The 12,847-nt window shown below is 43.0% G+C and overlaps 1 protein-coding gene across 1 annotated transcript in view; it reads left to right on the plus strand.

Moving 5' to 3' along the window:
• The first annotated feature begins 9,285 nt into the window (after window positions 1–9,285).
• Window positions 9,286–12,847, plus strand: part of VAT1L (vesicle amine transport 1 like) — a 57,012-nt gene continuing 53,450 nt past the window's right edge. Inside the window, exon 1 of the mRNA XM_054640622.2 lies at window positions 9,286–9,638. Within this exon, the coding sequence (XP_054496597.1) occupies window positions 9,409–9,638 (230 nt within the window). The 5' untranslated portion in view covers window positions 9,286–9,408. The remainder of the gene's footprint in view (window positions 9,639–12,847) is intronic.

The raw sequence follows: 12,847 nt of genomic DNA on the forward strand, positions 1-12,847 counted from the left end.
TACCTGCCATGAGAGGACATTGCTTAACTCATGATTAAAATATGAAGCCAGAAGGTTTCTATATATTTTTCTTATGTGGGGGAAAAAAATATCTCTTTTTGTAATGCAAAATACCAATACTCCTAGAAACTTCTGTTTCCTTTGTCCTACTTCACATCCCATGTTACTTCTTCCTAATTTTTATTTTTGGCTGTAGATGTAAACTGCATTTTGAGTTATTTCCTCAAAGACTAAGGCAAGTGCCAGCACTTGAACTGTGATTTTACAAAGACACTCCTTCTGAGCTCCAAACTCTTGCCTAAAATGGTTTCCAACTTTTAATTTAAATCATCTGATAAATTGACCAGCTAGACTTTACATACAGCTAGACTTTATAATTACCTGAAAGTAAGGGGAAATCAAACTGCATGCTCAGGAAGTAGTTGTGACCCTTCCATTTTGCCCTGAAAGAAAAAAGATTTATCCAAAGTGCCCAAGTTTTCTCGCAGGTTTCCTTACACTGGAGAAAAAAAGATCAAGCAAATGATAGTTTACATGGTTACCCAAGTGTGTTATGTCATACAGGGAGATAGCAGGTGTGATCTAAACTCCCACAGAAGAAGATCATTTCATGAGGACTTTAAAGCCCTCTACTGATGTCTCAAAAAGACAGAAACTCTTGAAACACGCAGAGATCACAATCAGGCAGTGCCAGGACATTGTGGCAGTAAGCAGTCCTCATTTTCACCCCTTAACTGAGACTTCAAAGTCTTATGTGGCCAAGTTCTGCTATTCATCTTTAAATACCTTCTCTGATCACTTGTTCATGATAGTTCACAACTTAGCAATATTCTAGTCCATCTGCACAATTTCTAGAGAGAGAAGAATAAGAATGCTGTCCCTATACAACAAGATGGGTTTGCCACAATGAAAGTCTGAGAATGCTCTATGGGCTCTCACTTCCTGAGCTTTTCTCCTCAGAATTTCCAAACATACTGACAAACCCTGGAGTTTATTGGACCAGATCTGATTTCTCAAAAGACTGGAGCACTGAAGAATCATTTTTCTTGGTTGCAGCATGGAAGGTTTGCTATGTAGATTTTACATTAATTTTGTCTCCAGAAATCCCCTTTATCTAACATTTAGCTGATTATTGTTGAAAAGCACATCTGAAATTATTCTAATTCTTCTTCAAAGTCCCTAAATCATGTCCAGGTGTAAGAAACATAAATTACTTTTTGGTAGAATTGCTTTGTTAAGTCTAGGGCTTGACAGGCTTCAGTGATCTCAGAGCTGGGGGAGGTTAGCAAAGCTTGGGAAGAAGGATGTGATTCTGATAGCAGGCACAGAGAATGCAGAATTTACAGGCCACAAGGACACTTTGCAGGACTCCCAAGATAAGGAGGAAACTAACAAAGTCAACTCAGCAACCATGCTAAAATCATCTCCAGCTGGGTAGAAGGCAATTCAGCCAGGGGAATATTGCAACCACCACTTCACAGCCACTGACCCAAGAAACCCAGTGTCTGAAAAGAGAAAGACTGAGCATGGGACTAATTAGCATGGGAAGTCAAAGAACCATTTAACCAATCAAAGACAGAATACCAGTTAAAAAGAGAACCAGGTAGCTTTTAGCCAGTGAATGCTGATATCTTTGTTTACTAAAATGGTGTGAAGTTTTGATGGCCAGAGAGCCAGCCTCTTGTGGCTTATCCCCCAGCTCCCTACTTTGCACAAACTAGAGCAGAAATTAGAAATACCTCGCCTTGGTGTGTGAATTGGCACCGTGCAGTGGGCAGTGAGCCCACACTGGGGTGAGAGAAGAAACAGAATGGCACAGTCAGTCCTCTTGTGTAGTTACACTGCTGTCAGCAAATGGTCCAATTTCAGACCACAATGCCTTTTTTTCCATTATCTTCTAGCATGGTGAACTACAGCTACAGATGGAATAAGTACATAGAATCACAGAATCATAGAATGGTTTGGGTTGGAAGGGGCTTTGAAGGTTACCTCATTCCAACCCGCTGCCATGGACAGAGACATCTTCCACTATCCCAGGGTGCTCCAAGCCCTGTCCAACCTGACCTTGGAAACTTCCAGGGTGGGGCAGCCACAGCTTCTCTGGGCAACCAGTGCCAGGGCCTCACACTCACAGTAAAGGATTCATTCCTTATATTAATTCTAAATCTACTCTCTGTCAGTTTGAAGCCATTTCCCCTTGTCACTCCAGGCTCTCACAAACTGTCTCTCTCCATCTTTGTTGGAGCTCCTTCAGGTACTGGAAAGATCCACTTGGGTAGCCCTGAAGCTTCTCTTCTCCAGACTGAATAATCCTAATTCTCTCACCCTTCACAAAGTCATAAAACTGCAACACTTACCCTAGTGTTATTATAAATATTTCATACCGTGCCATTATCAATAGTATAAGCTTACCCGAAGAACTTCACTAGTATGCTTAACTATAAAATAAGGAACTACTACTCTAGGTGAACATGGCATTAAGATTTTTGAGGCCCATTTCCTAATTTATGAGTTTACTTATTAAAATCAGTATAAAAAGAAAACAGATGTTTTGGTTTTGGTTTTGCTGTGGGTTAACTCTGACAGGCAGATAAACTCCACACACTTTCTCATCTCTCCTCTGCAGTGGGGTAGGGCAGAGAGTCAGAAGGACAACACTGAGAAAACTCATGGGTTCTCAGATAGAGACAGATTAGTAAGTGAGGCAAAGCTTTATGTGCAAGCAAAGCAAAATAATGAATTTATTCTCTGCTTCCTAGGCAGGCAGATGTTTGGCCATTTCCCAGAAAGTAGGGCCTCAGCCATAACTCCAAATGTCCCTTTTCCTCCTTCTTTCCCCAAGCTGTGCTTGCTCAGCAAGATGCCATGTGGAAGAGGATTCACCTTCCATCTGGTGGGGTGTCCCAGCTGTGTCCTCTCCTGGCTCCCTGTGCACCTCCTCGATGCTGGGGTGGTGGGAGAAGCAGAAAAGGCCTTGACACTGTGTAAACACTGCTCAGCAATAACAAAAACACTGGTGTGTTATCAGCACCGTTGAGGTTGTAAATCCAAAACATGGCATCACACCAGCCACTGTGAAGAAAAATAACTCCATTGCAGTAAAACAGCATACAGGTTCTGAACCTTGCCTGCAAACTCAAATGCATTTATTCAGTGAAAATCCCTGTTTCTACCAGCCCAAGTGAGATGCAGTCTAGAAGTTATGTAATGAACAATTCCATTAGCATCTTAAGAGGGCTCAGAGGAAACCAATCTCCTAATAAGCTGGTGTTTATGTTTGGTTTTATGGGTATTTCTTTTTCCTCCATAGGGAGAGTAGAAAAAATACAGGGAGAGTAGAAGAGAATACAGCAGCATGCTCAGTTGGTTTATTAAAATCAATGAGTTAGAAAGCAGTAAGTAGCTATGGAACTGAGGAAAAGAGAATATTAATAGACCATGATAAAACACTCCACAGTTTTGCTAAAGAGTATCCTTTTCCTTTCTGCAAAAGGCCCATCACAGAGGGCATAACCAGGGTGGTACAGAAAGCTGCATCAAGAGCTTGTGGGGGGAAAGAGTTCTTTGTGTTGTAATGCCTATGGAAATTCTGTGCAGTGTCAGAGCTCTTGCAAGAGCTTTAAACTGCTACAATGCCTTCAGGTTTAACTTCAAGCTAGAAGCATCCCTGGTCCCAGAGCAGCGACCTTTAAGTCACTGCTCTTGGACTGCAGCTTCAGAAATAGGCAAAACAGACCTCAGCTTAGAAAACCTAAAAGCTCATTTTGGGTGCCTTGATCAGATTCAGGAGCCACCTGTATTATACATGTAAATACTTAACACGAAAAAAACAGGAGCCTCAAAAAGGCAAACCAGCTTGGTAATTTGTAGAAAGTGACTTTGATAAAAAACAAAACGTGTTAATAGTCTGAAGATGACATTCACATTGTTCCTGGTGATCATGTGCACTGTACTGCAACAGTGGATAACAATTGGACATAGCCAGTAGGATTACTTATTCTTAGTATTCATTGAATTATTCATTGAATTCTCATCCTTCTGTACGCTTCAGCTCTGCTGTAAACTTCAGAGACGTTTTCTTCACAAGTTCTAACAAGTTGCTCTGGATCCATAATTCCTGAGACCAAATGGAGTCCAAATGCCAAGTGGGATTACTCTTTCTCAAAGCCTGGAGTCACACAGAATGAAGCAGTACTTAAATCATCGTGTGCCTCCCATACACATAACAGTCCAGTTACTGACCATCTGCAATCATTTTTTACTTTTGCTACAAATTACCTAAAAGAATAAGCTCCAAATAATATCTTGCACCTGATTAAATTCAGGGATGGCATTGCAATACCTTAAAAAATTCTAAGGGTACCTAATGCTGTTGCAGTAATACAAGAGAACTGTAAGTGTGTATTACTAGTTGTTATTCATATTAGGTAAAAATGGCTCAACTCAGCTTTGCAAAGCAGGAAACAAGTCATGGAGAGTTGAAATGGTGGAGTTGGGACAGTGTAGCCAGTCTGCTTTTTGTGAGAGATGCTCTAAAGCAGTGGTAGTAGTAATGTACTCATCTCCTGTAACTTTGCTCTGAGTGATCTACTATCCACCTCTGCAAAATTTTCTGACCTTTTTTTCTACATTTCCTCAGTTGAGTACCAAAAGAAAATACAGAACTTTAATGTTACTACCAAAATAATGTACGTTTTTCAAAATAAAAAAATATGCAGAGCTTTTACAAAACAGAAGTGTTGGGATGTATAAACAGTACAAGATATTGAACAGTATTTTTACATTATCCTACATCAGCCAAATAAATGGATAGTAGGGCTTGAGGAACAAGGATATAAATGAAGTTTTGTTAAAAGGGCTTATTTTGGTCTCTATGTGATAACTGTCATCACCGTGATGTAAATACTTCACAATCTATTTAAATTTTCCTAAGTTGTATTATTTCATGATCAGCTATGATTTATATAATTTCTGTTGTACTCATCACTGAATTATCTGAGCACAATCTCTGAATAAGACAAATGGTAAAATAGCAAAGGGCTGCAATAACTGAGCAGCCAACAGGATAAATCATATATTGGCCTTGCCAAATCCTCTGTGAGTGCTTTCATTTCTTTTCCTCCTTGGTTTAAAATGCAACATATTTTCATTACTTCTGATGATGCCAAGGAGCTCTAAACTGCATCTGCTGAACGGAACTGTACAGTTCTTTTCAGTGCCTATGATCAGAGAATTGCTTCATTGCTGCTATGATTCATACAGGGCTTCACCAACAAGAGAAAGCCCCTGGCTAAAATAAAATAAAATAATACAATTATCTTAATGTAAATCAACCTGAGGAAATGGAGGTCTCTCGTTTTTAAAAAGCCCAAACAAATAAATCTAGCATCCTCTACTCTTGGAGATTCCTTTGGAAATATCTTTGTTAATACATTCTGCACAGGGATACAGGTGGGAAGAGACACTAAACCAATTTTCCTATTGATAAGAGATGTTGTGGACCATAGGGCATCACAACAGCTTAAAAACATATACATTATTTTCAAAACATAATTTCTTTCAGATTTCTTTTTGACACTAGACAGAATTCAGTGACAATAGACTATAAAAACCAGTGCTTTGGAACTCAGTGTATTAAAAACTGCCTTGATAATGCATTGAGGCAGCCAGAACATACATCACTATGATTTTCTAGTTTAATTTATAATTAATAGCCTAAAAAAATGTTTATAATACTTTATTCTAATGACAAAACATGATTTATGCTCCAGAGAAAATTATTGAAATAAAAATTGCATTCTAACTGAGGATTTGGTTTTGCCATTTATGTGTTACTCCCTTTGAGCAAAGTGATTAGCCCTTATTCAGGTCTTCTTGTTCCTGTTAAGAATGGAAACTGATACAAAGACATCAAGTCCTTCTTGAACACAAACCTCATTGTTCTCCCAAAAGAAAGTGGTGTCAAGTACGTCAGGAGTATCTAGTGGGGAATATTTCTTTTGCACAATGGTCCAAGGATTGTTTAGTTTGCTTTAGTTTGGTTTGGTTTGGTTTCCTCTTCACACAGCATCAAACCTTGCATTTAACTCATCTATTTCAGGTTTTTGATCAACTTTCCACTGGGTCTGTGTTTCCAGGAGCAGCTTCAAATTCTTCCTCTAACTTCCCCCAGAAGTATGGCAATACTGCACTCAGATTTATCCTGAACAGCTGCTCCACACCATGAAATTCAGGCCTGAGCCCTCAAAACAATCTGACGTAGTCATATATAGGTTCCTTTACTGAACAAAGGAACTTTATGTTCTGAAAGTAAAATATCTGAATCGGGAGGAAATGTTGACTGTGACTGCCAGCATTTATCCACAGTACACTGCTCCATTTCCCTTCCTTTCTGCACTGCATTTTAAACATCACTTTCTCAAAGAAGAGATATCCCCAGCTTGACCAGCAGGTACAGAAGGTGATGAAAGAACTCTTAATTCCCTTCTGCTCAGGTTCTCACAGCATGTTCATTAATATTGTCACTGCTTGTCTATATTCATCAAATCAAGTTCTGTGTTTTCCCTATTGCAGGTCCAATCTACCAGCTGCTGAAGCCAGTGGAAAGCCACCACTGGAATGCTTTTACTGAAGGCTTAAGTGATATGAATGGCCATCCTGCAGACTGTTTCTAGGGGGGTTAAATTTACAGTCAACTGTCAGAATAAATCCTGCTTTTACATCACTGTATGCTTCTGTACTGCATCATCAAATATTCTTAAAGAGGTGCTCAAGAACTAAATCAAACTAATGGGATCATGATTATGCAAAAATATCTGCTGTACCTTACTTTGGTTGCCACAATGTGACAATGCAATGACCTGTGCAATCCTACCATTCATCATGTTTCTACAAAATGGCCATCCTTCAACATTTTGACTTGCAAACAGTACCCAGTTAAGGTATTTAGGATAAATTACTTTTGGTTCAGGACCAAGGGGTAATAGAGATAGCTTTAAATCAATATGGGGAGGCTTAATCAGAAGACTCACAAACCACTGCAAAACAAATGCAGTTTGAAGGCCCAAATTCACTTCCTTGGCTGTTGCAGACTGCTGGAGTGATGCGAGTGAGCTATCCCCGAGTCTCTTCATCATTCTGGATGTCACTTAGTTGCCATATGTTATCTTTTTTACTTTCCCCAGTCACTCTCTGCTTCACCATTCATTTGAGTTAGAACTGTAGCAAGATGCCAGCAGAGTGAATCATTTGGAGACAAGTGCATGTTATTCTTTATTCAGCTGCTGCCCGCCTGGTCATGCATTCAAATGGCCAGATCTAAAGTGACAGAACCTTGTATTGCCCATTACAGCACTGAATTAGCCAAGTGCAGGGAACAGGGAGGGGATATTCATGGTATTACCCGGCGAGCAAGGAAGGAAAAAGGTTCCTGATCTTTAAAACAGTTGGATCTCTCCACACACTGATACTCAGAAGGAAGTGGATGGCATTGCTTTAATATGTCACACATAAAATTCTTGATGGTGTTAATGATCTGGTTCTGAGTCTTTGTCAAAATAATATCTTAAGGACAACTTAAGTGGTGTTTGAGGCACCAGACTTCACTTTTGATAAAATCTGCTTGAACTTCTTGAGGTAATGGATCTAGTGAACCTTCCCTAAGGCTAGTACTATTTCTCCTTTGCACCTATCATGTATTTATTTATTGCTTCATATATGGCAGGCTTAGATGACAAATTCTCAGAAACAGCTTTTTAAAAATATGTGATCTAAAAGTTTTCACAGACTACAGAGAAAAAAACCCCAAAATTGCAAAGGCATATGAAAATTCTCTCCATTCCTCCACTGTCTCACTTTACTGTTAATGAAAATTAACAGTACATTACATGTTATAGCTAAGATATATCCAACATTTTCAGCTTCCTTCAAATACTTGAACACTGAACACATGACCCAAGATGAAATAAATGCACATTGTGAAATTAAGGAGTATCGATGAACTCAGACCACTACAACTCCACAGTCTAAAGAGAGGGTGGTCATAATCCCCAACAGATGACAGAGAGGTCCTGAAGCTTCTTAAGGACTCAGCTGCTGCAGATGGGGGTGGTTTGGTGGAAGAGCTGTACCCACAGGGAGGTCTGCAGGACCACTTGCTATACACACAGCATGATGCTGCAATGAATTTTGGAACTCCCTAAATACATGCATCATTTTAAGCTGATTTACTCAAACTGTGGGGCCATCCACAAATTGGTACAGGGATCCGATACTGAACTCAATACTCAGAGACTCTATCAACATCCATGGAACCACAACTAGTGACCCCCAAAATCCACGCTCAGCTGGCCCAGGGGAGGCTGCAGGCACTGACCCTCATTAACTCAGAGCTAAGTGGCTGATGTCTGAGCCTCTTCAGGGACCCAAACCAGGATAGTCCCAGGGGGCTCTGGTGGGTGGGTGCCTTGCAGGACACCCTGTGCTCATATTAAAGGATTTAGCTTCATGCAGGAACCAGCAAAGACCAGCACTGATCACCAGGTAAAGATCTGTTATACAAAGGCTTAAAAGTGCTCTACAGCAGAGTCTCAAGCTTGTGTTTCTTGCTGCAAAGGTGTCTGTCAGTCGTGAGGCAGCTGCTCTCCTGCATGGTTCTTCTGATGCCAAGAGCGCTCACTGAGCTGGGCCTGAGAAGAGCTGAGAAGGTGTGACTGCACACTGGGCTCCCCAGCGAGGATCAAGTCCCGGGCATCTCGAGTGGAGATTTAATCCACAATGCCATGAGCTCTGGGGCACAGAGGGTGGCTGGTCCAATCAGACAGCCTGGCCTCACACTCAGCTCAGCGGGCTTCAGGCTCTGCGCTGGCCTAAGGTGACAGTGGGGCTGCTCAGCCTGGAGAAGAGACTCAGTCAGGGCTGATGTTATCCCTCTCTTGAACTACCTGGAAGGAGGGTGGAGCCAGGTGGGGATCGGGCTCTTCTCCCAGGTGACAAGTGACAGGAATTACTAAAGCTGCACGAGGGGAAGTTGAGGCTGGACATCGGGAATAATTTCTTCACAGAAAGATGATTAGACATTGGAATGGACTGACCGGGGAGGTAGTGGAGTCCCCATCCCTGGAGGTGTTTAAGGACTGGACGTGGCTCTCAGCGCCACGATGACAAGGTGGAGATGGGTCACAAGGGGGACGGTGTGATCTCAGAGGTCCTCTCAGCCGGCCTGGCTCTGTGGTTGCTGCCGGGGGCCGCTGCGGGCGCTGCCCGTGCCGGGCGCCGCGGGGGCGGGCGGGCGGAGGGCGCTGCGCAGCCGGTGCAGTGCGGCGGGCGGGCCCCGGCGGCTCCGCGGCCATTCCGCACGGCGGCACCGGCCTCGCACGGCGGCACCGCGGGAGCCGCCGCAGCCCCGCCATGGCCAAGGAGGGAGCGCAGCGAGCCGAGGAGACGGAGCAGATGATCGACAAGGAGGGCGGCAGGGAGGCGGCCGAGGGCGGCGCGGGCGGCAGCCTGCGCGCCGGGGACGCCAAGGAGATGCGAGCCGTGGTGCTGTCCGCCTTCGGGGGACTCAACAAGCTCCGCGTGTCCAAGAAAGCCATGCCGGAGCCGCAGGAGGGCGAGCTGAAGATCCGCGTCAAAGCCTGGTCCAGTATCGCCCCTCGCCCTCTCCTTCCCCGGGGTGCGGGCGGGTGCGGGTCCCGCGGGTGCCCCGCGGCCGGGCATCCCTGCGCTCGGAGCGCGCCCTACGCGCAGCCCCGGCTCCGACTCCCCTCACCTGTGGCTTCCCCGCGGGGCAGCCCCGCTCCCGGCCCGTCCCTGCCCCGGCGGCGCCGGCACCCCCGGCTCAGCGCCGAGCCCCGGGCTCCCGGTCCAGCGGGGTTCGTGTGCGCTCGGCAGCGGTGCGAAGGGAAGGAAATTGTCAGTGGTATTTCACGCTACCAGCTGGGAGAAGGGGGGGAAAGCCTGGCCAAGTGCGTTCGGGGTTTGGGTTTCTGTGAGAAATGTGGATGACAGATTGTGCGTGTTGCTCAGCACCTGTCTCTTTCCCTTCTGACACACTGGCTGTTGTTTTTCTCCTGGGAATCACTTACTTAAGTCAGCATCCTTTTTCATCGGAGCTGCTGTGGCAGCGTGGCCAGAGCTCGGGATAATTTCCCACTGTTAGTCCCTGTGTCCAGGTGACAAGTGACTACGGTCTGGCAGCATCCTGAAACGTGCTTTCCTAGATGGCTTTTTTTTCTTTCTTTTTTATTTTTTTTTCACAGACAAGCAGAGCAGACTCCTCTTTCTAGATTGCTGGTTCTTAGTGCACATGTTCCTTCGTGAAAATATGATTAATTTTTTTGAGTGACAGAAACCACATTAGGATCTTACTACACAACTTGATGTTTACCAAAGACTGAATTAATTTTGCCTAGGCAAGGATTTATCTTCTGTTGTCCTTTTCTGCTGTATGAAAACATGGTGCTTCTGGAAGATAAATTCCAAGGTGAAGGCCAAGTTGTTTACTTTAGAAGGAACTTGTGTTAAAAATGTTACTGCTATGGGGGAGTGAGCTTGTTTTGAATCATATATCAGTGGATCTGCTTCAGATTTGGAATATCTTGGTAGGTTAATGTAGCTGAGTGTCTTGACCTGTTCAGATGCTGTACTTTCCATCCTATTCTTAATAGGGCTCATAAAGTTTGTGACCATTGTGAGTATTCCCCCTACCAAGGTGTTGCCTATGAAAAATAGTGATATCCATTAATCTGCATGAGTACTAGTAAATAATGGACTGGGATTTTTTGCATTCACATTTGGTATTGTTTTTTTTTTTTTTTCTCTCTAGTAGCCACAATGGGAAATGCAAGAAATTCTGTGCTAAGTGAATAGAACTAATGGTTCTTGTTTCCTGCATGTTTTTTTCCCCAGCTATTGTATTAGCAAAAGTTAACATGCAAAACTGAAAATGTTATTAGCACATGGATATATTCCTCTAAATGTGTCAGGGATTTACAGCATTTTCCAGTACCTGTATGAATTCCACTTTCATGAAACCAGTAGCTGTGTATGTGTCACAAATAGCAAGCTACCTGCACAAGAACACTTGGCTGTAAAATGGAATTGTGCAGCCACAGCTGCAGCTGCTCTCCAGGGCTGCAGTGTCTGTAGGGCTGTGTGAGTTGCAAGTGTGCTGTTTGACATCAGCAGACCTGCTCAGCTGCTCCACAGGTAACTGCCAGGTTGCACAATGCCCCCTGTGTTTTGGGAGCTTCCCTTCCTGCTGCCTGCAGGCTGGAGAGCATCTGCTTGTCATTCCTGACTGGAAATGGCCACAGGGCTGAAATGGCACCAGGTCACCAAAGTGAGCTTCCAGGCAAGGCAAAATCAATTTGCTGATCCTCTTGACCCAAGCCTGTAAATGCAGAGGATTGATTGGGATGATGATGGACTTGGGAGACAGAGAAAGGGGCTGGTTTTGCCCAGGGCAGCATGCACAGGTTGATGTGGGCAGTGCTGAACACACTCAAGATGGGCTGTTCCAGTCATCAATACTTCTTACAAAACATGTATTCTGTTGAATCAGTTTTGTAGTTGACCACCACTAGAGATGATTATTATTATTTTTTGACTCAACAAATTGATGGAGAAAAATAAGTTTTATTTTAAGAAGGATATGCACATGCTTGATAAATGGTATACATCAGTAGAAGAACAAGTTCTGTGTGGTCTCTGAATTCCCTGTGGATAAAACCAATTGAATCACATGTTTAGACCCCTTAAGTTGTATGTGTACACTTCGTAGTATGGCACTAGAAATGGAGGAGATGGAGGATGTGCTGCTATTAGCACTAAGCCAGATGAATAATTCTTTTGAAGGTCTGGAATATCAGTGATCCAATTGAAAATGTGTCAGCTGAGATGAGTCATGTGTTAGGCTCATTCAGTGACTAAGAAATGGAACAGCCATCGATGTCCAAGCTGAGTCACAGCTTCTGCATATTTCCTGAAATCATTTCTGATTGATAATGATGAAGGAGTTGAAACTCCTGTGTTTGTTTGTATTGTAATTTGCAGGCAGCAGAACGTTGGGGTACAGAGTGATGAAAAGATGAGACAAGTAGCTGGAGTGAACAGAAGCCGTATTTCAGATGGGTTGTGTGAATAAGCAATGGTGCCCTATGATTACCTCCCTCTATTGTTCTTTTTTCTCTTATAATTATTTCTTCCCTGTACTGCTGTACCATGTGCATTATGAGGAATGAGGCAGAAGTGACCCTTCTGACTCTGTGACTGTGAGATAAAGGCATTTTTAAAAAACTGGAGCAGATAAAAGAAATCCTAAGTGTAACAGAGTAGTGGAAGAGAATCAGTGTTGCTCCTAAAGGCAGTCTGTTCATATGGTCTTGGTTTCTGCATAAAAAGCATGAGACCTGATAATTTTAAACCTTTCCTTTATGTATAGACATGGTTGGTTTTGTTTTTTGTTTGTTTTTTTTTTTTTTTAATTTTAAGATTGGGCAGTTTGGTGGCTGTGGTTAAGAGGAAGGATTTTAAGAATGCAAAACTTGATGGTCCTCTTGTTTGCTCTGTGGCTTTTCATTAATTTCAGTAATTAATTTTAGTGGATTTTTACAGTGAAATAAGAAAGACAGATCAAAAGCAGCACCTCTCCAAACCGTGTCATGGAGTGTTCTGCATGATTTGGGATTTTGAAATGGAAGGTATTGGGCATCTCAAGTGCGTGGGATGGAACAAGGAGAAACAAATTGACTGTTGCTTTCCACATTTAAGAAAAGGGAAACAAAAATGCTGCAAAACTAAACCACAAGTATAGAGAATAATATTCAAGGTCCTCAAAAGGACCTGG

Source organism: Agelaius phoeniceus, chromosome 12, assembly GCF_051311805.1.
Source record: "Agelaius phoeniceus isolate bAgePho1 chromosome 12, bAgePho1.hap1, whole genome shotgun sequence".
Classification (NCBI taxonomy): Eukaryota; Metazoa; Chordata; class Aves; order Passeriformes; family Icteridae; genus Agelaius; species Agelaius phoeniceus.